Here is a 26,683-nt window from a genome sequence, read left to right as displayed (position 1 = left end):
TTCCATTTTATAGAAAAAAATATCAAAATTGGCATTCAAAGGAGTTATAATGGCATTTAAGTGCATATATACTCATCAAAACCATTGTAGCAACACTTATGAAATGTATAAGAGCTTTGAACTAAAAGTGGTTTCATCAATGGGAGGATTTATTTTTTCATAAATATGATTATGTATGACTACAATTGATCATAAGAATGATTAACTCATAACAAATAATGAATTTGTCTTTAATTTCAGATGGAATATATTTTTTCTTATTCCTTGTTAGTGTCTTTTCTGGCAATGATGCAAGAGAACAAACCTAAAATTGTAATAACCGGGCCCGCTGCTAAGGAAGGTCAAATTAATCGTGGATACGGACTGTTAGAAACACAGAATAGCCACATGTTGTTAGAGGATCAATTAGACGAAATAAGTAGGTCATCACAGTTAAGTTTTTATACTGCTGGCGACCAGACACCTTCAATGGACGGTATTTGTCTGGCAGCAAGAGGACACATTGCTACGTGTAAACGCCCAGTAACGCAGCTGCAAATTCCTCACACAGACATTTCCAGTAATTCTTCATCAGACAGTAACTACGAGAATGCAATGTCAAATAACTCATCTCGACAAAATTCAGTGCGGTTGAAAGATTCGAGGAAAAAGACCAATGGTAAAATGAATGGTTCACCAAACATTAGTATGGGTAATGGCAGTGTTAGCTCAAAATTAGTACAAGTTGATAGACGGACTAAACCTTCAGTATGTAGGAGTCCTTCAGCTCAGAGTATGGAATACTACACTCCCCACAAGGTGCCGTCAATATCTAGTAGTAAAACTAGACGACCAAAACCTGCCTTAAAAAGACAAGATGCAACCGACGAACTAGAAATGATTAGTATAGACATTGAAAATCAAAATCATGTTTGTCTTTCATCAAATTTATCTCATGTATGATATTATCTCATGTTTGATATTATCTCAGATATGATATTATCTCATGTAAGATAATATCTTGTGTAGGATATTATCTCATGTTTGATATTATCTCAGATATGACATTATCTCATGTAGGATATTATCTCATGTACGGTATTATCTCATGTATGATATTATCTCATGTAGGATATTATCTCATGTATGGTATTATCTCATGTATGATATTATCTCATGTAGGATATTATCTCATGTTGGATGTTATCTCATTCATGATATTATCTCATGTAGGATATTTTCTCATGTAAGATAATATCGTGTTTAGGATGTTATCTCACATATGATATTATCTCATGTATGACATTATCTCATGTATGATATTATCTCATGTACGGTATTATCTCATGTCAGATATTATCTCATGTATGATATTATCTCACATATGATATTATCTGACATATGATATTATCTCATGTTTGATATTATTGAGTCATTTTTGCCAAATGTGTTCATCTTCCTGGAATGCAATGCTACAGATTATTCAAATGCTGTCGATTCATTAGTATTTTTATGCAGTTAAGCTGCATTATGCGAGCACCCTAGATTTGTGTTCTACCCAATAAATGCTGAAAGACTTGCCATTGTTATTATCTAGCTCGCTACTATGTTATATATAACTAATTGAACACTTTTTTAATACTTTTTATTCTGGATAACAAAAAATATGACCAGAAAAACCTTAAATGATCGTCGATTTATCCAAAAGTTTTAAAGTTACACATAGGAAGTAGTGCTTATTCAGAATCTTTGTGTAGTTCATTATGACTTGTGCTTTTAGCTAAGATGTCAAAGAACAACTGTATGAAATATTTAATCGCCGAAAATCTCTTAAGACAAGTAGTTTAGATTTCCCAAATGACAAAAGTCGTAGGAATATTGTTTGTCATCAATACGTAGTACAACTACGTCAGTAGTCTATTATATAATAAGTTCAACTGTTCATGCTGTTGGCGGCAATTTCAAATTAGAAAAAGAAATTTTCGTAGCTTTTCAATTTGGAAGCAGGTGTGCAAATTAGCGGTGGTCCGAGGTCCGCGACCTTCCACTTTTGCAAGCGGAATTTCGACTAGGATAGTGGGTTTTTTAGCTACATCCGACGTAGTCATCTTCCACTTGAAAGAGAATAAGAAATTACTTTGCAAACCTTTTCACCTGTGTTCACCAAAGTCTCCAATTAAACGAGCTTATTTTTATCATTATTATTCATGACAGCGATGTTCATTTTGTCCAACCGCTAGCTTTATACAGAAAATCGCCGACAAATATTGTATAAATTCGAGTAAAGTCGTATCTGATAGACAAAAACAACATTGTAAAACATAACAATGGCGGCCGTGAAGACAATATCGGACCCGATTCCGGAAGCGGATAAGGGTAATTCCGGGTTTGGCGATCATTTACAAAATAAATCCATGCAGGTGAAAAAATACATCTATGCATGGTAAAAAAGAAAGAAAAAGCAGAAAAATATTTTATTCAGAAACTCAAAATTACTTTTTGACAAATTTTAATTTAAAAATCCAATACAACGTGACAGCTGGGAACAGTATATCTAACAATATACATGTTCATGGTCACAGTCTAAATTTTCTTTATAAATGATAAATGATTATAATGCATGTGAGATGCTTTTAAAGTGTAAACATATTACTACAATTTCGAAGGGTTATTTGTTTTTCTCAATTTTGAAGGGTCAATTAAAGTAGCTGAAAGTTTCTTTCTTTATTTTCACAAATAATGCAACTATATTATATATACCTTAATGTAAGTAAATCATATGATATATAGGTGTCATTCTTTGGGCCACTCTACCCCCTCCTGTTTGATAACTTGGAAACGGTCGAGTTCCCCACCCCTAAACCATATGAGGGGCAGATCCAGGATTTTAGGTTAAGAGGGGCGCAAACTTAAATTTTCGCCGAGCAGAATGAAGCTAAAATAAATTTGAGGTAAAATTATCGGAATATTCTTTATTAAGCTGAGAATAACCCATGCTTTGCAAATTTAAGGGGGTGCAAGCCCGCAACCCTCCCCCGTCTGAATCCGCCCCTGCATATATTCAAGTATAGGACAATATAATAAATAAAAAATGAAATATAGGGGGGAGTCCCTGGAGTTACCCCACCCCCTCCTGTTTGAGAACTTGGAAGCGGTCGAGATCCACACCCCTTAACCATATATATTCATGTTTGTGACAATATGAAAAATCAAATGAAATATAGGATGAGTCGCTGGGGTCACCCCACCCCTCCTGTTTTAGAATTTAAAAATGGTCGAGATCCCCACCATTAAACCATATATATTCATGTATGGGACAATAATATTATAACAAATCAGATGAAATATAGGGGGAGTCCCTTGGGTCACCCCACCCCCTCCTGTTTGAGAATTTGAAACCCGTTGAGATTGCCACCCTTTAACCATATATATTCATGTACGGGACAATATAACAATTCAAATGAAAGATAGGGGGAGTCCCTGTGGTCACTGTTCACCCTCCTGTTTGAGAACTTGGAAATGGTTAAGATCCTTACCCCTAAACCATATAACTCATGTACGGGACAATATAACAAATGAAATATAGGGGAAGTCCCTGTGGTCACCCCAACCCTCCTGTTTGAGAACTTGGAAACGGTCGTGATCCCCATACCAAAACAATATATATTCATGTATGAGCCAATATAACTAATTAAATGAAATATAGGGGGAGTCCCTGGAGTCACCCCTACCCCTCCTGTTTGAGAACTTGGAAACCAATGAGATCCCCACCCCTAAACCATATATATTCATGTATGGGACAATATAACAAATAAAATGAAATGAAGGGGAAGTCCCTAGGGTCACCCTACCCCCAGTGGCGGATCCAGAAATTTTCATAAGTGGGGCCCACTGACTGACATAAAAGGGGCCTGCTCCAGTCACGCTTCAGTGATTCCCTATATAAGCAACCAATTTTTTTCCCGAAAAGGGGGCCCCCTGCCCCCTAAATCCTCTGCCTACCCCTACCTGTTTGAGAACTTGAAAACCGTTGAGATCCCCACCCTTAAATTCATATGTATGGGACAAAACAACAAATCATTTACATTTACTATGGGCAGGTCAGTCAGACCTCACCTTTGATCCCTGTTGTAGTGAACATTTGTCTGATTCGTGTTTCATAACTTTTGTACTATAGAACACAAACTCAGTTTTCTTTCCAGGGAAACGGGTTGCCTTGGTTTTTGGTTAACTGCCTTCAGCGCTTACAGCGCTTTGATTAAAAGATGGTACCAGTAATACTAATATTCATGGATTTCAAGGGTAAAAGTTAAGCATTAATTGAGTTATTGAACAAAATACAAATTTATTATAGACTTATGTGCAGAACTTATCAAAACCTGAAATAAAATGAAATTACTGTTAAACGCCACATACAAAACCACAGGAAAGTACTGTAAGACCCTTTCTACAAAACCACAGGAAAATACTGTCAGACCCTTTCTACAAAACCACAGGAAAATACTGTCAGACCCTTTCTACAAAACCACAGGAAAATACTTTCAGACCCTTTCTACAAAACCACAGGAAAATACTGTCAGACCCTTTCTACAAAACCACAGGAAAATACTGTCAGACCCTTTCTACAAAACCACAGGAAAATACTGTCAGACCCTTTCTACAAAACCACTACTGTTAAACCCCAACTAGAAAACCATTGGAAATATTTATTAAACCCTGCCTTATAACTGCAGAAAATATTTGTTAAACCCTGCTTCAAAGCCACATTAGATAATTGTCAAACCCTGCTTCAAAGCCACATTAAATATTTGTTAAACCCTGCTTCAAAGCCACATTAGATAATTGTTAAACCCTGCTCCAAAGCCACATTAGATAATTGTCAAACCCTGCTTCAAAGCCACATTAGATAATTGTCAAACCCTGCTTCAAAGCCACATTAGATAATTGTCAAACCCTGCTTCAAAGCCACATTAGATAATTGTCAAACCCTGCTTCAAAGTCACATTAGATAATTGTCAAATCCTGCTTCAAAGCCACATTAGATAATTGTCAAACCCTGCTTCAAAGCCACATTAGATAATTGTTAAACCCTGCTTCAAAGCCACATTAGATAATTGTCAAACCCTGCTTCAAAGCCACATTAGATAATTGTCAAACCCTGCTTCAAAGCCACATTAGATAATTGTCAAACCCTGTCTATAAAACCAAATGAAATTACAACCCAACTCTTATTGAGGAAGTAAGTGTTGAACCAAACAAAGCCATTTTAAAATTATAGTTAAACCCTCCTTCTTACATATCCAAATAAAATTGCGTATTGAACTTAATTAAGAACTTATTGATTAATTACAGCAAGACTGTCTGTATCATCAATTTTGATCCATTTACCATACAATTGAAAAGGTAAAAATATTTTGCTTATAAAAGCTTTAGGTTTATAACAAATTTTAAACTTCTGTGCCACTCGGAGTGAGTGAATAATTTATTGCTGTGTAGTTCGATTTTGTGAATATAATGCTGATTGTCTGAACATTTTCTTTAAACCAATACTCTTTATGAAATCATGGTGCTATGCATGTGTAATTTTGTAATACATAAATGTATAAAATGTTTTAATGTATATGTGAAGAGTTTGTCACTTTCTGTGGGTTTTTTTTAAGTGTTAAATGTTTGTGTATACACTAATAATGTTATACATGTACATGCAGCTTTAAAATGTTATTAGTGCTATTCAAATACATTTTTATGCCCCACCTACAATAGTAGATGGGCATTATGTTATCTGGTCTGTGTGTTCGTCCGTTCGTTTGTCCATCTGTCCAACCCGCTTCAAGTTAAAGTTTTGGTTAAGGTTTTTGGTCAAGGTAGTTTTTGATGAAGTTGAAGTCCAATCAACTTGAAACTTAGTACACATGTTCCCTATGATATGATCTTTCTAATTTTAATATCAAATTAGAGTTTTTACCCGAATTTTATTGTCCACTGAACAAATGATAGTGCGAGTGGGGCACCCATGTACTGGGGACACATTCCTGTTATATTCACAACAACAAATATTGTAGAATATTAGGTAAAGATTATTGTGAACTTTTGCTAACAGGTCACTTGAAAATAGTGTATGTTAATAACTACACAAGTGCAAATATCTAAAAAAAAATACTAATTATTTTTTAGATTCACAGATTTTGTCTTTTCCCCATTTTGTGGATAAAATTTCCTTTAATTTTTTTAATGGATTTATTGTTATCTTATTAATAGAATGATTGAATGAATAAAAGTGAGTTATGGACTTTTGATAATTTTCAAATGTAGTTATTTATGATGATATTCATATTTTAATTGTTTCAAGGGATTTTGAAATATTAGATTATGCTGTGTATGTATGGTAATGTTTATATATAAAGAAAATGCAATGATTTTATAGATTAGGCTGACTAGGTTCCTGTTAGATGTTTGTTAACTAGGGACCAGTAAGATTTTATGTTAAAGTTTGATGTTTTATTTTTATCTGTTGAATGTTAAATGACTTGTAATTATTGAAATAAAAATATTCATGTTTATAGGTTGTTAAAACTCATGTTGGTTGTGAAATTTGTTTTCATACAAATTCCATAAATTTGTTGCTCATAATGAGGCTGATTGTCATATGTAGTTACTGTTTGTGTAAACACTTCTGACTTTACATTTGATTTATTATATTGTTAAGATCTGTTGAAATGTCATAAATAGTCTTTGATGATATTTCGTCCGCCTACTTTTGTGCATTCAGATCACACACTAATATGTGATTATGGCCCTTTGCATATTCATAGGAAAAACTCATTGATATGATGATCAAGCATACCTGAGTAAGTTTGGGAAAAAATTCTTGAATAAATTTTGTAAAAATAGATACACAGAAAGGGAATAAAAATACATAGAAAATATGTAGAAAAGAACAGCTTTGATTTAGTGAATTTTACCGTAAATTTATCAGAGTTCTTACAACATCCATGGTAATTTGGGCTTTTGTTCAATTGACAAGTTGTATGACATTTTCTCTTTTCAAACTTGAATTTAATCTTATTTAATAAGTATAATATTTATATACATGTATTTTTTTTATGCAAATTGATTGTTTGAATATATAGTTGTATAATGTTTCTGTAAATTGAAGAAGTTGTTTTGACTATATAATAATAGTTGTTGAATATATACACAATTTACAATTTATATGTAATAACTAATTCATACAAAGCAGAACACACAGAATCAAAATCTGTTATTAATTCCCACCAACAGAATAGTATAAAGTGGTTTTCTTAAAACTAAAACGGAAATGTGTGTTCTTAGAGCTTTCATTTGGCAATGCAGAGCATTCTCTAGTGAAGAGTTAGTCCTGTTTTTATATATATCTGCACAATTCAATAGATCTTCAGTACACTCTCAAATCTGCTTCCTCTGCTAAATCCCATAGTCAGAACTTAAAGAGAAAAAAAATTGGTGAATGTAACTCCTCTGAGACGGTTTGACAAACTTGGTAGAAATGTTTTTCATTATGTGCAGTTATTGCCGTATACTATACCAAGATTTTGATTTGATTAGTTTTAATGTCCCTGCCATGGCAGAGGGGCCATTAATTTTTACCCTTGTCTGTACGTACGTCCCAAAGTTGGTTTCCATTCTCTAACTTAAGTTTCCCTCAACCAAATGTTATGAAACTTATACACCATGCTTAATACCACATAATACAGATCAAGTTTGAATGTTGGTGGTGTCACTTGCCCCTTTACAAATGGAAAAATTGCGGTTTTAAGGTATTATCTTAATGTTTTATTCCTTTAGTTGTTGAATAGTCTCATAGTTTATGTTGGTTATACAGCTTTGGGAGAAAGTTATTGTTATAAGGCATCAACACTAGTCTGTTGTTGAAAACCATATGTTGACTGCTGAGTAATGGGAAGAAGTGTTGTGACATGATAACTCCAATTGAACTTTCATTTGTTGAAGCTATATTTATTATGTGTTTTAGTAGAACAAAATTAACCATGACAAAGAATTTTCAAAACTCATGATTAACAGCGTCTTGTGATGTTTCATTGGCTTATAAAAAAATCTTGGTACTTAAGTTGATTGTAAGTATACCAAATTATTCAGGACTTACAATCAACTTTAGTCATAAGATTTCTGATGAAACTGATCACAGGGTGCTATCAATTATGTTTTTATGAATAACCAATTTATTATGACCATATTTTAACCTCTAGACATTTTGTTTTTGTGTGTGTTGTTAGGATGCTCTCTTATTGACTTATAATCTACATCTCTTTTAAAGCATAAGTATTGTATTTTTGAAACCCTTAGAAGTCTGTATTGGTGAGTATAATTTACCTATATTATTAAATGCTTGTAAATGTGGATGTAATATAGAATGAAATTTAAGTTTTCTCATTTATTTCAGAATAAAATTGTACTTTTTATATTTTTTTACTGCAAGATGAAAATATATTGCTCTTTTCATTCCACTGAATATATTTGTAAAGTTGGAAGATTTCAGGGATAGTTTGATGAGAATTCATGCCAGTAGTTATATTGTAATGTGCATGTGCATATATTCTTATTTAAATTGGCCTGACCTGCATAAGAGTTAGTTACCCTGTTCAAAGTTCACTTCAAAGCAAATCTTTCATGTTTTGGACCACCAAATATTATTCTAGTATTATTGAGTTTGATGATTCCTGTCCTATAGAATGAAGATTTCACTAGAGCCAAAAATAAAACAATGTTTCTATCCATTAATAAATATAAATAACCCGTTTTATGTACATAATTTGAAAGGTTTTTCTAGATTTTGTTCCGAATAAATGACATACAAGATTAATGATTATTTAACATTGATCCTTCATACCACAAAAAAACTCTGTATGTAAGTTGTAGTCTGTTTGAAGGGAAAATGTTAGATTTCAAAGGCAAGGGGGAAGCATTTTCATTGACATTTTCTTGTAATGAGCTGTGTTTTTCTTTTTTATTAGATTATATTGTGTATTTAATCTTGTTAAATTTGTACAAATTGCATTCCTTTCTACATTGCATTCCATTATGACAAATAAGTGAAAGAAACATTTTCATATTTGTACATATAAATATTCTTGCATTCCTATTAAGAAATTGTTAAAGAATATTTTTTTTCACATTCATATTTATAGTTCATAACCAGTTTGTTACATTTTTATCAATAAATTTTTACAATGATAGATTTGAAAATTACTTTCATTTTACATATGTAGTAACTAGATGACCTGTTGAAGGAACACAATATAGATATAAGTAGATCTAGATGTGGTATGAGTTCCCATGAGACAACTCTCACTATAGATATAAGAAGATCTAGATGTGGTATGAGTTCCCATGAGACAACTCTCACTATAGATATAAGAAGATCTAGATGTGGTACGAGTTCCCATGAGACAACTCACTATAGATATAAGAAGATCTAGATGTGGTATGAGTTCCCATGAGACAACTCTCACTATAGATATAAGAAAATCTAGATGTGGTACGAGTTCCCATGAGACAACTCTCACTATAGATACAAGAAGATCTAGATGTGGTATGAGTTCCCATGAGACAACTCTCACTATAGATACAAGAAGATCTAGATGTGGTATGAGTTCCCATGAGACAACTCTCACTATAGATACAAGAAGATCTAGATGTGGTATGAGTTCCAATGAGACAACTCTCACTATAGATACAAGAAGATCTAGATGTGGTACGAGTTCCAATGAGACAACTCTCACTATAGATACAAGAAGATCTTGATGTGGTATGAGTTCCAATGCGACAACTCTCACTATAGATATAAGAAGATCTAGATGTGGTATGAGTTCCCATGAGACAACTCTCACTATAGATATAAGAAGATCTAGATGTGGTATGAGTTCCAATGAGACCACTCTCACTTTGCATTTATGAATAATACTTACACAATATGAGTCATCTTTCTCCAGTATTGCGAGTAAATTGTATATGATTTCCAGTGGCAAATAATATCATGAGATGTTATACTGGAGAAATACATATTTGTGATGATTCAAATCTATTCAAAAACATACATGACTTTTTGTAGTTGACATTCTTTTCAACAGACAACTGGTGATTGGTAACAACTGTATGAATCAGTCAATAACAGGTGCCATTAGGGAAACTTGCAAACCCTTTTTGGAGCACCCTTGATTTTAGATCCTTGTGTGTTTTGTATATAATGGATATGTTTGGATTTTTGTTATTATAATTGTCTAGTCTTTTAGGGAAAATGTATGGGGTTGGACTACTCTACTATACCAAGCACTCATAGCTTTTGTTTTCATCTTACTGTAAAAACTTATCCTCTACTAACAAAAAAGATATAATGTTGTTTTCAAATTGGTCCAAAAAGGTTACCCAGAATATAATCCCAGCACTGGAAATTTATTTCATGTTTCTCTGTATGTCATTTGTAATCCCTCATATTTATCCACATGCTGAAATGTCTTGCCTGCATTACTGACTATTGATTTTATATTGATAGTCCAAAATATAAAGCTTTACTACAAGTATCACATAAACTTAAAATAATAAAAAAAAAATGAGGTCAAGGACTCGAGGTCAGGTAAACCAAACTAGAAATACATGTACACCTTTAAATCAGTCATTACCCTAAATATAGTGAAATAGTTTCTACATATACATGTATAAACAAACTTAACCAGGAAAACTTAATGAATCATGCAAATAAGGTGAAGGTCTAATAAAACCTGCCAGACTGACATATATATTGTAAAATATTTCCATATGATACACCAAAAATAGTTGACTCATTGCATATAGTATTAGAACCAAAATACCAAAACTTATCTTCAAACCATGAAAATGAGGCCAAGGTCAGATGAAAACCTGCCAGTAGGACATGTACACCTTACCATCATTCCATACACTAAATATAGTAGACATTTTGCTTATAGTATCGGCGATATGGACTTGACCATGAATAATTAACCTTGTTCACTGATCCATGAAATGAGGTCGAGGTCAGCTCTCGGCCAGGTATTCAGATAAAATAGTTATTCTATTATTCCAAATTTGAAATAAACTCAACAAAAAATCTGTACTTTTTTCATGTAGTCACTGAACCATCAAAATGAGGTCAAAGACAAATGACATGACAGACAGACAAAAAACTTCATAACATTAAGCATCTATATACAAAGTATAAAGCATCCAGGTCTTCCAGCTTCAAAAATAAAAAGTTTTTAAGAAGTGAGTTGACGCTGACACCACCTCTGCCACTGAATAACTATCCCTTTGTGGAACTTTCTGACACAGAAGTCGCAGGCTCAACAAAAAGTTATCACCTTTTATGATTTTTTATTATTGATTTTTTTCTTTACAACATGGATAAAACACAAAAATTATAATCCTGGCATAAAATAGGCTAAATTGTCTAATGTTCTACTATGTGTCTCTGCTGGACAGCCATGCAATTCTGGAATTTGTGTTGTTAAGCACATAAGTGGCCCTAATGCACATAATAATGAGTCTAATAACACAGACAAACTTCCTTGAACAGCAATAAGTCCCTGAAAGAAGAAAAATGTATACATTACAAAAAGCATATGAAATGAACTGGCTCACAGTATGTTATCATGGTGGCAATACTTGACTATATACAAAGTTTTTGGACAAAAATTTCAAAGAGCACCATAAATTATAATTCTTTGCAGAGTTTTCAAGGCATTTAAATTATCCAGACTAGTTTTATTTTTATTACAATTACTGTCTAGAATATAAGTGTTACTGACTGTCATATTTTTCATTTGATTCAGATAAAAAAAAACATGGTTAGACCATCTATTTTTATGGCACGACCTTTCCAGAAAACTAACACATGTTTTATGTGCATGAAAGTGACAAACCAGTATGTTTGATTGGACAGGAAGAAAATAATATTTCAAAGCAAGTCCACTCATTGTTAGTTTTAAACAACGAAATATGTCCGAATCTATGTGACGTATAACATTTTCTGACGTCAGACACACAAATCAATGAATGTGTTTGTTGATAGATGTTTTTGTGTTCTGTTAAATTGTTCCTTTTAAAATTGTTATACGATGATGACTGATGTACCCATATTTTGACTATTTTATTTATTGTGTCTGTTTAGTTTACGCATCAATGTAAATATAATGGAATTTGATGAGACTGTCATCAAAGTGAGAGGGTTAACACTATAAAACCAGGTTTAATCCACCATTTTCTACATTTGAAAATGCCTGTACCAACTCAGGAATATGACAGTTCTTGTCCATTCGTTTTTGATGCTTTTTGTTATTTGATTTTGCCATGTGATTATGGACTTTCAGAATTGATTTTCCTCTAAGTTCAGTATTTTTGTGATTTTACTTTTTAATTGACATCTCTAAGAGAGACAGAAAACGAATCAGTATCCTTATCAATACAACTAACCACCTTACCCTGTGTTCCTGTAATCTCATACCAATGATACTAAGAGATTCACCAACCAGTTTAATATATGCTGCAACATCTATAGGCTCTATTCCAGAACCCTACAAAAACAGATTACACGGTAGAAATATAAACAGATTACACGGTAGAAATATAATGTTCGTTTCATTGATTCAAACTGGAACTTTTCACAATTAGTAGGTGGAACTTAAACCATGTTTAGTAAAATTAAGTTCACACACATATATATATATATATATTGTAAAATATAAGGCAGTTTCTAGTTCTAAAAATAAATTACCTTACAATATGATATAATAACAGAAAGAATAATTCAGACTGATCATAAGCAAGTTATCTCCCTTTCTTGTGTTGTTTTCATAATTCATTTGATCCAAATCCATAAATATTTTTATTTAGTAAAGTTGCACATTTGTAAACTATTGGGTTAATTTTACAGCATATTGTAACAAAAGATTAAAAAAATTGGTCTAAATTGGCTAAACCATAAATTCTTATTTTCAACTTCTGTGAATTCATTATTATTTCTGGGATACCAATTTGGATTTGTTTTGTTAACTACAAATGTTTAAAGTACAAGTTTTCTAAAGGCTGGTATGTCAAAACACTGACGTCAATGATCCAAGTAAATACCCTGCCAATCTACAAAGATTGGAAACCATAAAACAAGATGAATCCACGTTATAATTATTTGAACCTACCCTCAATTGAATAGCATGATCATCTTGTTTGGCTGCAGCAATTAGTGCCTTCTGTTGTGAAGCTGTAGGATGGTGGATTGCTGGCACAGATTTGGGTGCATGTGATATCTTCTGCTGGACAGTAGCCAATGCTGCAGGGGTTGATGTTGCAACTTTACCAGTACTGATTAATTGTCCTTTACCCATTAGTTTTCTAGCTTCTTTCTTTGCCTTTCTTTTCCATGACTATATTAAAAAAAAAAAAATATTTGTGTTGAAAGGAATTTCTGTGGGCCAAAATCTTGTCCCAATGATTTACTTGACACAAATATCTGACTAAAAAAATATCATAGTTTGAGAATCAGGGGCAACAACTACTGTAGCAAGTCAACTATGTCAATCATATTGACTCATTTGTGAATCTTGTGTTCCCGATGCTTTTTGCTGTTTATAATTCTAGGGGATATATTATCTCATTCAAAATAATTTGTAAAACTCTTAAAATTGGTCAAAATCTTCTTTAAGGGAATTCTAGGGGATATATTATCTCATTCAAAATAATTTGTAAAACTCTTAAAATTGGTCAAAATCTTCTTTAAGGGAATTCTAGGGGATATATTATCTAATTCAAAATAATTTGTAAAACTCTTAAAATTGGTCAAAATCTTCTTTAAGGGCAATATCCGCTATTTAGTGTCTATTGACCATATTAGCCATGATTTTTGACTCGCCTTGACAGTGTCAAAAAGCGAGACATAGGTATGCTGTTTCCGGCGGCAGCGGCGGCGACGACAACAATGTATTAGTTTGTGATTAGGTCTAGTTTATGGTGAACCACAAGTGGTAGGTCAATCATATTTGGTATGCAGTTGTATAAGCATTGGCACATCTCATTTCCATGGAGATTATATAGCCCCACCCCCTCTCTATGGTTCATTGACTTTGAAACTTTTACAGTTTACAAGTTAATGTTTGTATTTAGGTTTGGGAATGACTTATAATAAGTCAATGGTATTTGGTATGCAGTTGTATTAGCATTGGCACATCTCATTTACATGGAGATTGTTTAGCCATGTAACTCAGTCATGGTTCATTGACTTTGAATATTTGCATAACTTGTGTAAGATGTTAAAGTATTGCTATTTTGATTTCAACATTTCATCTTTATGTAGTGTTCAACAAACTAAAAAATAAAATAAAAACATACATTGAGAGCTATTAAGGTATCTTAACCTCGTACAAATACAGCTGATATTCAAAAACATTATCAACATATTGTTTATACATAAATGTATTCTGTGTGACAAATTGGTAAAAAATTATTTCAGTGATACAGACTCTACAGAGTGCATTTAATATTTGATATAGATAATTAAAAAAAAAAATAGACAAAGTGATGCCCCTGCGCTCCACTCTGAAGTAACTGTATTATAATATAGTAAATGTAGGACTTTCTTTGAGATATTATTGTGTCTAGGAGACGCAATTGATGGCCCGGCAAATGAAAAGTGTTATTTTTAAATACACAAAGTTTATTATGAGAGCACGTAGACAAAGGTTCAATTTAACAGTTTATACCCCAAAAGCTTAAACGACTAAGTTCAACTATCTCCCAAAAGAGTAAATTTTAATAAAATCAAAACCCTGACCACATGCACATCTTCAATATATGTACAAACAGACAGCAAAACTTCCTAGGATTCAAACTGTAGGAGAAGTTATGCGTAATACCTATATATACCCATAATAGGACAGACGGATGGACTGACACAGGTAAAACAATATATGCCCCCCAACTTTTAGTTGCAGGGGCATTAAAAATTACCCACCATTTTATCTCTTGATGGAAGTCCTTGCCATATCTCTCCTAATCTTCTACTCAGTTGTGCAAAATCTGAAAACATGTCAAAATTGTGAACATGTAGGTATCTCACTAAGGATTGTTGAAGGAGAGTCCAAAAAGTGAAAAGATGAAAGGTTATTGTTAGGCCACACCAATTTAATTTCTTGTTCTACGGATTTTTGGACTAAAAAATGTGGGAAGAGCGAGCGATTTGAAAATTTTAATAAAAAAATATTTTATTTGCAAAGTTTTGAGGCGAAGCTTGAAAAGTAATGGCGAGCGATTATAATTTTTTTTTGTAAACATAAAATAGTAGGTTAATATCAAAACTTGATTTATCACTTGTACTTTGACATTTCTTTAATTTCTGAAGTATTTTTTCCCTGTTCACCAAGAAATAATTAAATCTGGTCTATGTATGTGTGACTGACAATGAGACAATTCTCCATCCAAGTCATAATCAGTTTGGGGGCAACCCCTTAATGTTATAAATATCCCTTTTACATGTTTTATGAGGGATAAATATAAGTTATAATATATTTGTTTGTACAAAAGGGCTCATATTTTCTCAAAGAACTATATATCTATTTGGTATTAAATGGTCAAAACATGTCCAAGAATTTTGTAATATTCCTTGACTTTACCAATGTGAAATTAACACATTTACCTTAACAGTTTAATATTATTTAAAATAAGTCATGTAAGTGGACCCCTCTTTTAGAAAAATTTGTTTAAAATATGATGTAACTCTCCTCTCTTTGAGTACAAAATTCTAAGTTTTCAAAGGTTTTGTATAGAAGAACTATACAAATCCTTGGTATTTCTATTTTCTTTTCTACATCAGTAAAATGCCGACCCCTTGTCCTGTTGTCTGAGGGAAGGTTGTTCTCAACCTGATAATAACAAACACGGCCTTTTACACAGGGCTTTGATACAGACCAAACAGCAAGCTATAAAGGACCCAAAAATTATTAGCGTATACAATTCGAACAGGAAAACCAACGATCTTATTTATATATCCAAACGGGAAAATACCAATGAACATCATCAACAAACGTTAACTGCTGAACGACAGGCCCCTGGATCAATCAGGACAGGTGCATAAACATGCAGCGGCTATGGATAGTTTTGATTCGCCAGCATACAATATAATTGCAGTTGAAGGCAAATCTTTTGTACTTTATTCTAACAACGAACATTTTTTGCTAGGGAACATAAGTAAGGTGGAAAGAAACCATTTTTTTGTTCTTTACAGGTATTTCCGCTGTTATAAATTTATATCGGACACCCCCACTTTGGATACATAGGTTTCATGCTGAAACAAATATTCTCATAGATATTTACACAGTGTGGTGGGGTGCTTTTATGTTTAAAATCGTTATATACAGGTTAGACTGTGATTTTAAAAACAAATGTTGATATCTTTTTATGATATTAACAAAACAAAAACAGTGCGGGAAATGGACATGATTACATTTCCGGATGCGGGAAGCGGGAATATAAAATAAAGGGCTGCGCTTAGGCGCATGATACGCCCGTTGCTTTTTTAACTTGTCTTTTATGCTTTAAATGAATTTATATGATCAACTAGAAATAGTGTGAGCCCTGTCAAATACAAATAATAAATAAAAATGCACAAAAAAATTGGCACTATTAAGGCTACCTCAAATTTAACTGAGTTTGTTTTCTTAATTTTTCATCCATATATAAAATTTTGTGAAAGTGTTAGTTATACATGTAGTCCCAAAATTGGAAAAATCCCCTTTTTTAAGCATAAAAATTCATAACACGGAAATGTAAAATCTGAAATTTATAAAAATTGAAAGGGAGCTTACAATAATAGATATAAACAATTCACCAAAGTTTCATGGACATTGGTGAAAGCCTTTTTGAGTTATTGTCCGAAGTGTTAAAAATCACCCTTTTTTTTTATGAATAAAGCCCCATAAATCCAAAACTTAAAATCTGAAATTTATAAAAATTGAAAGGGAGCTTACATCAATAGATATAAACAATTCACCAAAGTTTCATGGACATTGGTGAAAGCCTTTTTGGGTTATTGTCCTAAGTGTTAAAAATCACCCTTTTTTTATGAATAAAGCCCCATAAATCCAAAACTTAAAATCTGAAATTTATAAAAATTGAAAGGGAGCTTACATCAATAGATATAAACAATTCACCAAAGTTTCATGGACATTGGTGAAAGCCTTTTTGAGTAATTGTCCGAAGTGTTAAAAATCCCCCTTTATTTATGTATAAAGCCCCATAAATCCAAAACTTAAAATCTGAAATTAAAAAAAACGAAAGGGAGCTTACATCAATAGATATAAACAATTCACCAAAGTTTCATGGACATTGGTGAAAGCCTTTTTGAGTAATTGTCCGAAGTGTTGAAAATCCCCCCTTTTTTATGAATAAAGCCCCATAGATCCAAAACTTAAAATCTGAAATTAAAAAAAACCGAAAGGGAGCTTACGTCAATAGATATAAACAATTCACTTAAGTTTCATGGAAATTGATGAAGGTGTTTTTGAGTTATTGTCCGAAGTGTGGACGACGGACGGACGGACGGACAGACGGACGGACGGACAACGGTATACCATAATACGTCCCGTCCCGGGCGTATAAAAAATAAAAAAAATCTGTTTTGAAAAAAATAGGTGCGGGCGGGTCCGTCGAACAAGGAATCAAATTGGTGTGGCCTTATATGGTTAATTAGTTCAGTCCTCATGACAAAATAGAACACTGAATTGACATTAAGTTCATATTATTTTATTTTTTTTATCATTAAATAATGATATTTGTGTTCAGTTAATACAACATTTTACAATCTTGATGAATATGTGGACTCCAAAGTTTTAAAAATGATGAGTCTAGACAGATTTTCATGAGTCCAAGACTCATTGACTCTAAATAGTATTATTCTTGCTATATGTATTTGTGGTTTTGTCAATTTCAATGATTGAATTTACATTGAAAGTCTGTAATATGGAGGTTTACCTACAAGTATCACACTACTTTAAGGACAAAATTATTGCAGCGTTTTGTTAATGCCAAAACAGAGACCTGGTGATTATTGCAATAATAAGAACTAAAATTCTGAAATCGCAATAATTTATCCAACATTTTAGTCCATTCTTTAAAATAAGCAATAATAAATGCATACAATAATTTCTGAATTTGCAGTAATTAACATTATCAATGACCTATGTAAATCCACTCTACAATTTCTGTGCACTAGTTTTTCTTTGTATAATAATTATGCTTTAATGTTATGATAATTATATGATGGTATTGATAAAATTTATAAATTACCAATTCCTGGACTTTCTGTCAAGACTTTGTTCCTCATAGAATTACACCACATGGTATATGCAGTTAACCTTTTCTTCTTCTTTTCTTTCTGTAATAAAAATGAAGAGAAATCCTGAATTGTAAATTAAAATTGGGTCAATTGAATACTGTAAATTCAGAAATTATTGCGTTTACAATTGTTACATTTTTTGCAATAATAAAAACCTCGCAATAATTTCTGAATTTACAGTAGTAAAAAAATCCTACTAATTCTCCTAGAATACCCTTTTACATAAGGAAACACTTCAGGGAAATGAAAAATAATTTTCTCTTTGTTTAAATAAAAAAAGGAAAAGGACTGGAAGATTTTGCATAGAGTTGTTCCTGTTAAAATCAAGACAAGCAGTTTCATATAGTAATTTTAGATTTTAAAGTATAAACCATAAATTCGTTAATCTATTTCTTTGGTTTAAATCAAAAATGAAGATTCTTGAACCATTTTTTCCAGCAATATTGATTTGAACAATTGACTTAAATTAACTTACAGCAGGTTTTTCTGGTTTACCGCCAGCCTTTGTATCACCTGCAAATAAATTGTAGCATATTCAGCTGATAGTAATATTATATCATTTTATGGAATAATGTCTTGATAGGGTCATTACACTCATTAAATTATAACAATCTTTACTAAGTTTTATTTTTATCAAATTCTTATAAATAAGACACAACACAATATAATGATTACTCATACTGGTACTAATGGATACAGACATTTTATTAGTTCTTCCAAATCAAAAACCTATATACTTTACTCCAAAATTATAAATTACCTCCCTTTCACCATATGAATTAGATTCTCTATGAACTTGTATGATAACAAATTAAAATATTGTCAACAGAATTCAAGAAGCTATCAACTATATTTATAACTTAAAAACTCTGTGAATTTTGTTTTTGCATTTTTTCATCTAGAAAATGGCAGCTTGTACAGATTACAGAACACTCAACCTTTCTTCTTAGATGGTGCCTTCTTTGTAGTTTTCTTCTTCTTGTTAACTTCATCTGCTATAACTAGATTTCCTTCCTCATCATCGTCATCATCATCTCCAAAATCATCGTCATCAAAATCATCTTCTTCAAGTGATGATTTCTTTTTACTTGTCTTCTTCTTTCCTTTTTTGTGATCAACTGGAGACACATCTGTCAAATCTATTAAATATCTTACATTAAAATTAATCTAAATGTCAATAAGTTTAACATGTAAAATATGCAACTTTTACAAGGTCAGTGAACCATATAAATAATATCCATGGAAATGAGATATGCTTATGCTACCGGTAATATTACAAATACATACCAAATATAACTTACCATTAACGGTTCTCAAACTGATCTTATCACAAACCATAAAATGTAAACTATACAAAAACAAAGGGGACTCAGTAAAATAATCAAGGAAAAGAAATGTACTAGCTTACAGCGATTCGAATTAAACTGACCTAACAAATTTTTTTTTAAATTGCCAACAACAGTACATTTGTAGATGTCTGGCAAATCGGAAAAGCGCTTGCATGTCACATCTCATGTCAAGCTACAGATCAGACAAGGTCTTGTGTAAATATATAATGATAATCACTTGAAAACATTTACTACATTTGTTTAACTTCAAAAGTAAACATTTGGTTGGGGTTGTAAGGTCCTTTATATTCAAGGATATACGTGTATATCATGCAAAAATTAAACTCTTAAGTGAAAAATGAACCAATAAGGATCATTACTATCCTTATCTTGAAATATGTTATTCCAATGAAATTAATTTTAAGGACAAAACCATGAATATTACACAAACCTGTCATACATTTGTAAATCAATGTTTCTGCAGTAATTGCTGTATGGTCAAACATGATGGTACTGCATTCCTTTTTTCAAATTTACTCTTAAGCTGGCCATTTTTTGGCTATTGTGACTCTTAAAAATATTTAACCTATTATAACCTATTATTTTTAGTTTATTTTTTTATATATATATCATACGATCAAATGAACAGATTTAAACCTAGATAAATTACCTTTCGCCTTTCTAGCCAATTCCTCCTGCTCCAGCAAAGTCCTGTCCTGAGATTTAAACCTAGATACTTACCTTTTGCCTTTCTGGCCAATTCTTCCTGCTCCAGCAAAGTCCCGTCCTGAGATTTAAACCTATATACTTACCTTTGGCCTTTCTGGCCAATTTTCCCTGCTCCAGCAAAGTCCTGTCCTGAGATTTAAACCTAGATATTTACCTTTAGGCTTTAGCCTTTCTAGCCAACTCCTCCTGCTCCAGCAAAGTCCCGTCTTGAAATTTAAACCTAGATATTTACCTTTAGCCTTTCTAGCCAATTCCCCCTGCTCCAGCAAAGTCCTGTCCTGAGATTTAAACCTAGATATTTACCTTTTGCCTTTCTGGCCAATTCCTCCTGCTCCAGCAAAGTCCCGTCTTGAAATTTAAACCTAGATATTTACCTTTTTGCCTTTCTGGCCAATTCTTTCTGCTCCAGCAAAGTCCCTTTCTGAGATTCAAACCTAGATATATTTACCTTTTGCCTTTCTGGCCAATTCCTCCTGCTCTAGTAAAGTCCAGTCCTGAGACTTAAACCTAGATATTTACCTTTAGCCTTTCTGGCCAATTCCTCCTGCTCCAGCAAAGTCCCGTCTTGAGATTCAAACTGCCATTCCATATCATCCTCATCGTCACCTTCATCATCCTCATCTAATTCATCATCAAAATCTTCATCGTCCTCATCATCATCGTATGATTGATGGCCATCGTCTAAATCACTGGGTGACATAATAATAGTTTTTTTAACAATTCTTTCGGCTGCTACAACATTAGGTTCCGATTTGAGAGAGTCCGAACTTTTGTCTAGTTCTTTAGGTTTATCAGAACTTATTGCTGTAGTAGACACGGTAGGTGTAGAGAACTGTGTTGGAGTATTGAGTAACATTTTGATGACACTTTTACCTTTCTTTGAAGGAGAAGGTGGAGATTCTTGTTTTTTAGGTGTAACAGGTTCTGATTTAATCGGTTTTTGTTTCTGTGTGCCGGTGTGAAGTCCTTGTGCCTGTGCCATGATATTTGCCGATAGTTCTGCCACAGATGACAAGTCACTAGGTTCTTCCTTTACTAACAAGTTTTGAGAAAGTTCAGATCCTTCTGTTGGTTCTTTTATTTTGACTCTGGATTTTGGTTTTTTGGCTGATGGAGGCGATGGTTCAGCCTTAACCATACCAGGCAAACCCCCTGCTACTGATAACACTACGCTCTGACCTTGTTCATTTCTGACGATAGTAATACCAGTAGGAGGGAGTTGTTTTGTTGGGGACTGTTGAACGGGAGGAGACATAACAACTGGACTTTTTCCACCAGGCTTTTTAGTTTTAGTTTTTTCTGCTTCTTCAAATTCTTCCATTTCTATTACTTTAGCTGACTTTTTACGCACCTAGAATTGAAAAAGTTTATCTGCTTCAAATAAACAATATTGGTTATCTGTTCTTACTCCTAATTTATTTGCATGTAATATTTGGCATGTGTTACTCAGTATATATCTATATATCTAAAACTATATAGTTTTATAGTAGTATCTTGACAAATTAAGTTATCTTATCTTACCCTTCCTCTTTTGCCAGCCTCTGAATTATCTGTAGGTGTTGTTGGTGACAGGGGCACTAACTGTTGTACAACTTGCTGCTGTGGCGCCATCTGTGTGATAACCTTTAGTGGTATCTTAGGGGTGATAACTGGTGTGATCTGTGGACCTGTTTGTAGAAGCTGAGGTGCTGGTACCTGTATCTTAATTTGCTGTTGAACTGGTTGTATTATAATTGGTTTTGGTGCTGCCTGAAGGGTCTGCATTAAGAGTTTTGATGGGGGAGGTGGTGATTTGATAGGTGGAGTTTTGATACCAGACTTGGTGGTTTGAGGTGTTTCTTCATCAGAATCATCAGATGACATGTCAACATCTTTTTCCAGAAATCGAGCTGGTTTCTTCCTGGCTCTACCGGATCTTGTCACTGAAGTTAAAAGTAGACTTTAAAATTAGAACTCTGTACACAAGTAAGAGATACATATAAAACCTATTGCACAAAATAACTTAATCATTTCAATCTGATTTAAATACTTATACTGGTTACAGGTACCTCAATCAGCAAAATGTCACCAATTACTGGACCAAATGATCAGCAAAGATATAAGAATTTTGTAATACTCTTAATCATGTTAATGTAAAAGACTGCTAAAACACTGAATGAATCAGTAATGCTTAATCAATCACTGGACCAAAAGACAACTGAGGTCCAAAAACTTTCAGAACAACTGAACTTGTACTCAGTTTGGGACTGTGCATGTAGCCCACTTTGAGAACATTATTATTTTCACAACTTCAAAGTAAAACATTGTGTTATTATCACAGCAGTTATTAAATTTAAGAAATAATTCATGGAACCCATATAGATTTGTTGGAAATTTACACATGGCCTGGGCCGTGATATTTGAATTTTATCCTGAACGTTAATTTGCGCCTGCATACAGAGTTTTTATCTCTCAACATGCTCAATCGATACGAAAGTCCCAGGCTTGTATTTCCTATCATGATTTCCTTGAATGAGGATTGCTGCTCACAAGGAAGCTATTAAACCAAGAGTTCTAAATGATGATATTGAAATCATCCCTTCGTAAATTTTACAGACGCCATCAAGAGTTGGTTGAGCATTATGGAATTAACCATTTCAGATGATATTGGATATTGTTACAGTTTAGGGGATAAGCTGTAGGTTTGTACATACGACTCTATCGGGCTACTCAGTATACACTCATTTCTATTTTCGCGTTCGTCGTTTACTGTTAGCCAACACGTATACAAGACATTTGATGAACATTGTATATACTTTTATTGTTATTGTATATAAATATTGTTAGTCAAGTCTCTGGGAATAGTACTATAGAGTTTATCTTCACTGTTTGACCACGGGGGGTCCCCTGACTGAACGACTGTTCCCACCTTCTGTTTACCCTTATTTCACATGTTCCCGCTTTATTACCTTGTTATTTTATTAGCGTTAGGCATATATATTGTAACAGGGGCCCACACATGCTAAGAGTAAGCTTAGATAAGTCCCGTTTGTCCATTTCCTGACTCTACAGGATGTAAACATTCCGATCGCCGCCATAATATTTGCATCACTATGTTTATTGACGTCAGTGACCAAATGACCTGAGATCAGCATCTAATCAGCATAACGTAATCTGCCCACCATCTCCATAGGGGCACAACAGTCTTCAGTTAGACTGCGGCCCGCTACTAGGGCAGTCACTTGTGATACCAAGGAACTTACCAAGGCAAATCAAAAGTGCTGCAGTCGATGCAATGCATGTATCTTGCTATTGTATGCTTCCCCATTGAATAAATGGACCAAACCATAATTGACCTAGATGTTTTGCTACGTTAACTACGATGTTGACAAACGATTAACGTACCGAAAAGGGTGGTCTCTGTATATTTTATTAAGTGTTCTGTTGGGTTTTCATGTGATTTATACTTGGAATAGTATTGAATGTTTTGTATATAATAAATTGTGAAGCTTTATTAATCTTGTTATCTGTTGTACATGTAATTAGTAAGTCAATGTTAATGAGTTTCTGTGCTACCATATTTAGACCAGTGCCTTAACTGTTTTGCCTGCTACGCTACCATAGTATTAACCATTTTGCCAGCTACGCTACCAGTATAACTTAGTTTGTAACTCCACACCAGAGTTGACAGTTCTATATTAGAATTTACCAAGAGTACAGTAACTAGGGTGTTAACCTTATATAAATACCTTTACTTATGGGACACCCCCGTCCCGTAACAATATGTTCCTTATAAAATTTGTAACTCGAATCCTTTTCTCTTTTCATGACTGTGACCTACCAAGTTAGACTATTGACCAAGTTTGTAATTACATGAGCAACACGACAGGTGACACCAGTGATATTGTTGTTTTTTTTCAAAACTACCTCTACCGTTTTTTATTGGGGAAAATGCATAAATTGTATTGAAATTGGGAAATTTGTATATTTTATTCTAAACCCATCACTGATTATTTGATGGCTTTGCTGTCTTTTTTGCACTGTTTTTTTATGTATATTTTGGTTGTCAGACATTTTCAATCTGAAACGTACTTTTCGGAGAGGGAAAGAAACAGAAGCAATGATGGCACTTAATGCATTGAAAACTACATGTGTTACAAACACCATGATGATTCTGAGCAGAAAACCGGATCTCAAAAGTGCTTTCTAATATCAAAATAATAACATGAATACAATATTTACAAACATTACTTCCAATGCCATCACTGTTTGGGGAAAATGTTAAACTTTATGGGAGGAATTTTAAGCCATTTTTTTAAGTAATTGGGAATTTTCTCTAGGGGAAAAGGCCGAATTTCGGCTGTAATTTGAGGCAAACAATATCACTGGCCACATGTAGAGCAGGATCTGCTTACCCTTTCAGAGGACCTGAGATCACCCCTAGTTTTTGGTGTGTTTCATCTTGCTTAGTCTTGTGTACTATAGTTTGTCTGTTTGTCATTTTCTTTTTTAGCCACGGAGTTGTACGTTTATTTTCAATCTATGAGTTGGACTGTCCCTCTAGATCTGGCTCTGGTATCTTTCACCATTCTTTTGATAAAGACAAGTGTCTGTGTACAGAACCAGAGTCTTGTACTGAGTAAATACGCAGTTACCACAATCACTTTACAATCACTTGATTGTAAAGATCCCCTCCCTCTTACTTTTAAGATAGAAGGACTAAGGGATGAAACTACAGTAGTACATGTGTTCAAAGTACCAAGAAAACAGATGCTTTCTTATTTTTTCTATTTTTAACAAATTTTATTGATAGGGGGAATTACCGTCATCTTCTTCTCTTTTACGCTTTCCTGACATTCTAAGCTGGACAAATCTCTGTTTAGATGCAAGCTGTCTTCGCGGCCAAATGTAAACAACTTGACTTCCGGTTACTGATATGATCGTGATGATTATGTAAAAATATTTTATATGAAATTCAAAATGTAGATTAATAACATATATCAAATGTACATTTTTGAGTTTTGTATAAATAACATGAATTGGAGGGTAACACGTTGATTGAGTCAGAGCCGTTTCATTGAAAAAAAATAAGAAAAAGGGGAGGCTGATGTCTCGGCCCATCAAACTCGGACTATAACAAACTCGGCCTCACAAACCCGGACTACTAGAGGAAATTACAAGTTATTTTCTTTATTTTCAATTACTTATCAATTTTTATTTCGGATTATTTATGAGTTATAATAATTTTGCAAGCACGAAATATCAATTACGTTAACAATTAGTTTTGAAAGAAAAGTTAGGGCACTGAGGCCAATTTCATTTAAGGCACTGGCTACGGTTACATGGAAATGTAACAATAATAAAAATATTATTGTTACATTGGAGACTAATTGCCGGAATGCAAAGTTGGGTGAGGAACCGATTAATTACAAATGTAACAATAATTACTGAGGCTACGGTTACATTACGTTATTGTTACATGAAAAACAGCAACGTACGCTAGATTGATTAAACTGAAATCTTCTATAGTTGTATTGCTTCATTCTTTCATATGTACTAATTAAAGAATACTTGTAATTTAATACTGATAAATAATAAAATATTATTATTCAACAAATGGTGTACAACTTGATAGTTTTACTACGTATTAATGGTTTTGATGTTCTTAAAGATACTACTCAAGATTAGGAGTGTGACTGTCAAAGGCGAAAAATATAGTTCAATGGTTTCACTTTTTTAAAGTATTTAACTGCACACCTACTCTTATTAAGTGTCATTATACTTTGGACCAATTTTGTTTATGGTGAAAAAAATAAAACTTGGGATGCGTTTTAAACGAAACTGAAACAATATCAAGACATACATTTCATACAGCTTTATAACTTGACGCAAATTGATAATCAAAAGCAAAGTTTGCTAACTGTAACTTAAATACTAAAAAATTTCTGTATGTACACGTATCCGTGGAGGACGTAATTTCGTTCATCAAAAATGTGTCGGACTTTAAAAACAACTTACTGGATTTGTAGAAATTGTCATTGTAAATAAAAAATTACAGTAAATAAATTGTATGTTATGAATTTTTGAATAAATGTCCTCAACTTTTATTATTAAGTACATATTACTTGTCCCATCGTACATTGCTTTTTTTCATGTAACAATAACGCAATGTAACCGTAGCCTCAATAATTATTGTTACATTCGTAATTAAACAGGTCCTTACCCAACCATGCATTCCGGCATTTAGTCTCCAATGTAACAATAATATTTTTATTAT

General features: G+C 33.1%; 2 protein-coding genes across 3 annotated transcripts in view; one reads left to right on the top strand and one right to left on the bottom strand.

The window, feature by feature from the left end:
• LOC143064719 (receptor-type tyrosine-protein phosphatase epsilon-like) overlaps positions 1–9,210 on the top strand; it is a 147,337-nt gene extending 138,127 nt beyond the window's left edge. For both annotated transcript variants that reach the window (XM_076237766.1, XM_076237775.1), the window contains one exon: positions 241–9,210. In XM_076237766.1, the coding sequence (XP_076093881.1) occupies positions 241–942 (702 nt within the window). In that variant the 3' untranslated portion in view covers positions 943–9,210. The remainder of the gene's footprint in view (positions 1–240) is intronic.
• Positions 9,211–11,344: 2,134 nt separating this feature from the next.
• LOC143064714 (uncharacterized) lies at positions 11,345–25,370 on the bottom strand. Its single transcript, XM_076237750.1, has 10 exons — positions 25,230–25,370; positions 21,949–22,349; positions 20,947–21,778; positions 19,309–19,509; positions 18,846–18,883; positions 18,322–18,409; positions 14,993–15,057; positions 13,185–13,409; positions 12,471–12,563; positions 11,345–11,576 (listed from the first exon to the last, which is right to left on the bottom strand). Exons 1-10 carry the CDS (start codon positions 25,261–25,263, stop codon positions 11,409–11,411), a joined length of 2,145 nt encoding a protein of 714 aa, XP_076093865.1. The 5' UTR covers positions 25,264–25,370; the 3' UTR covers positions 11,345–11,408.
• Positions 25,371–26,683: the final 1,313 nt, after the last annotated feature.

This window comes from Mytilus galloprovincialis, chromosome 1, assembly GCF_965363235.1.
Source record: "Mytilus galloprovincialis chromosome 1, xbMytGall1.hap1.1, whole genome shotgun sequence".
NCBI classification, from domain to species: Eukaryota; Metazoa; Mollusca; class Bivalvia; order Mytilida; family Mytilidae; genus Mytilus; species Mytilus galloprovincialis.
The sequence above is the reverse complement of the archived record's forward strand: the minus strand, read 5'-3'. Positions and strand labels throughout refer to the sequence as shown.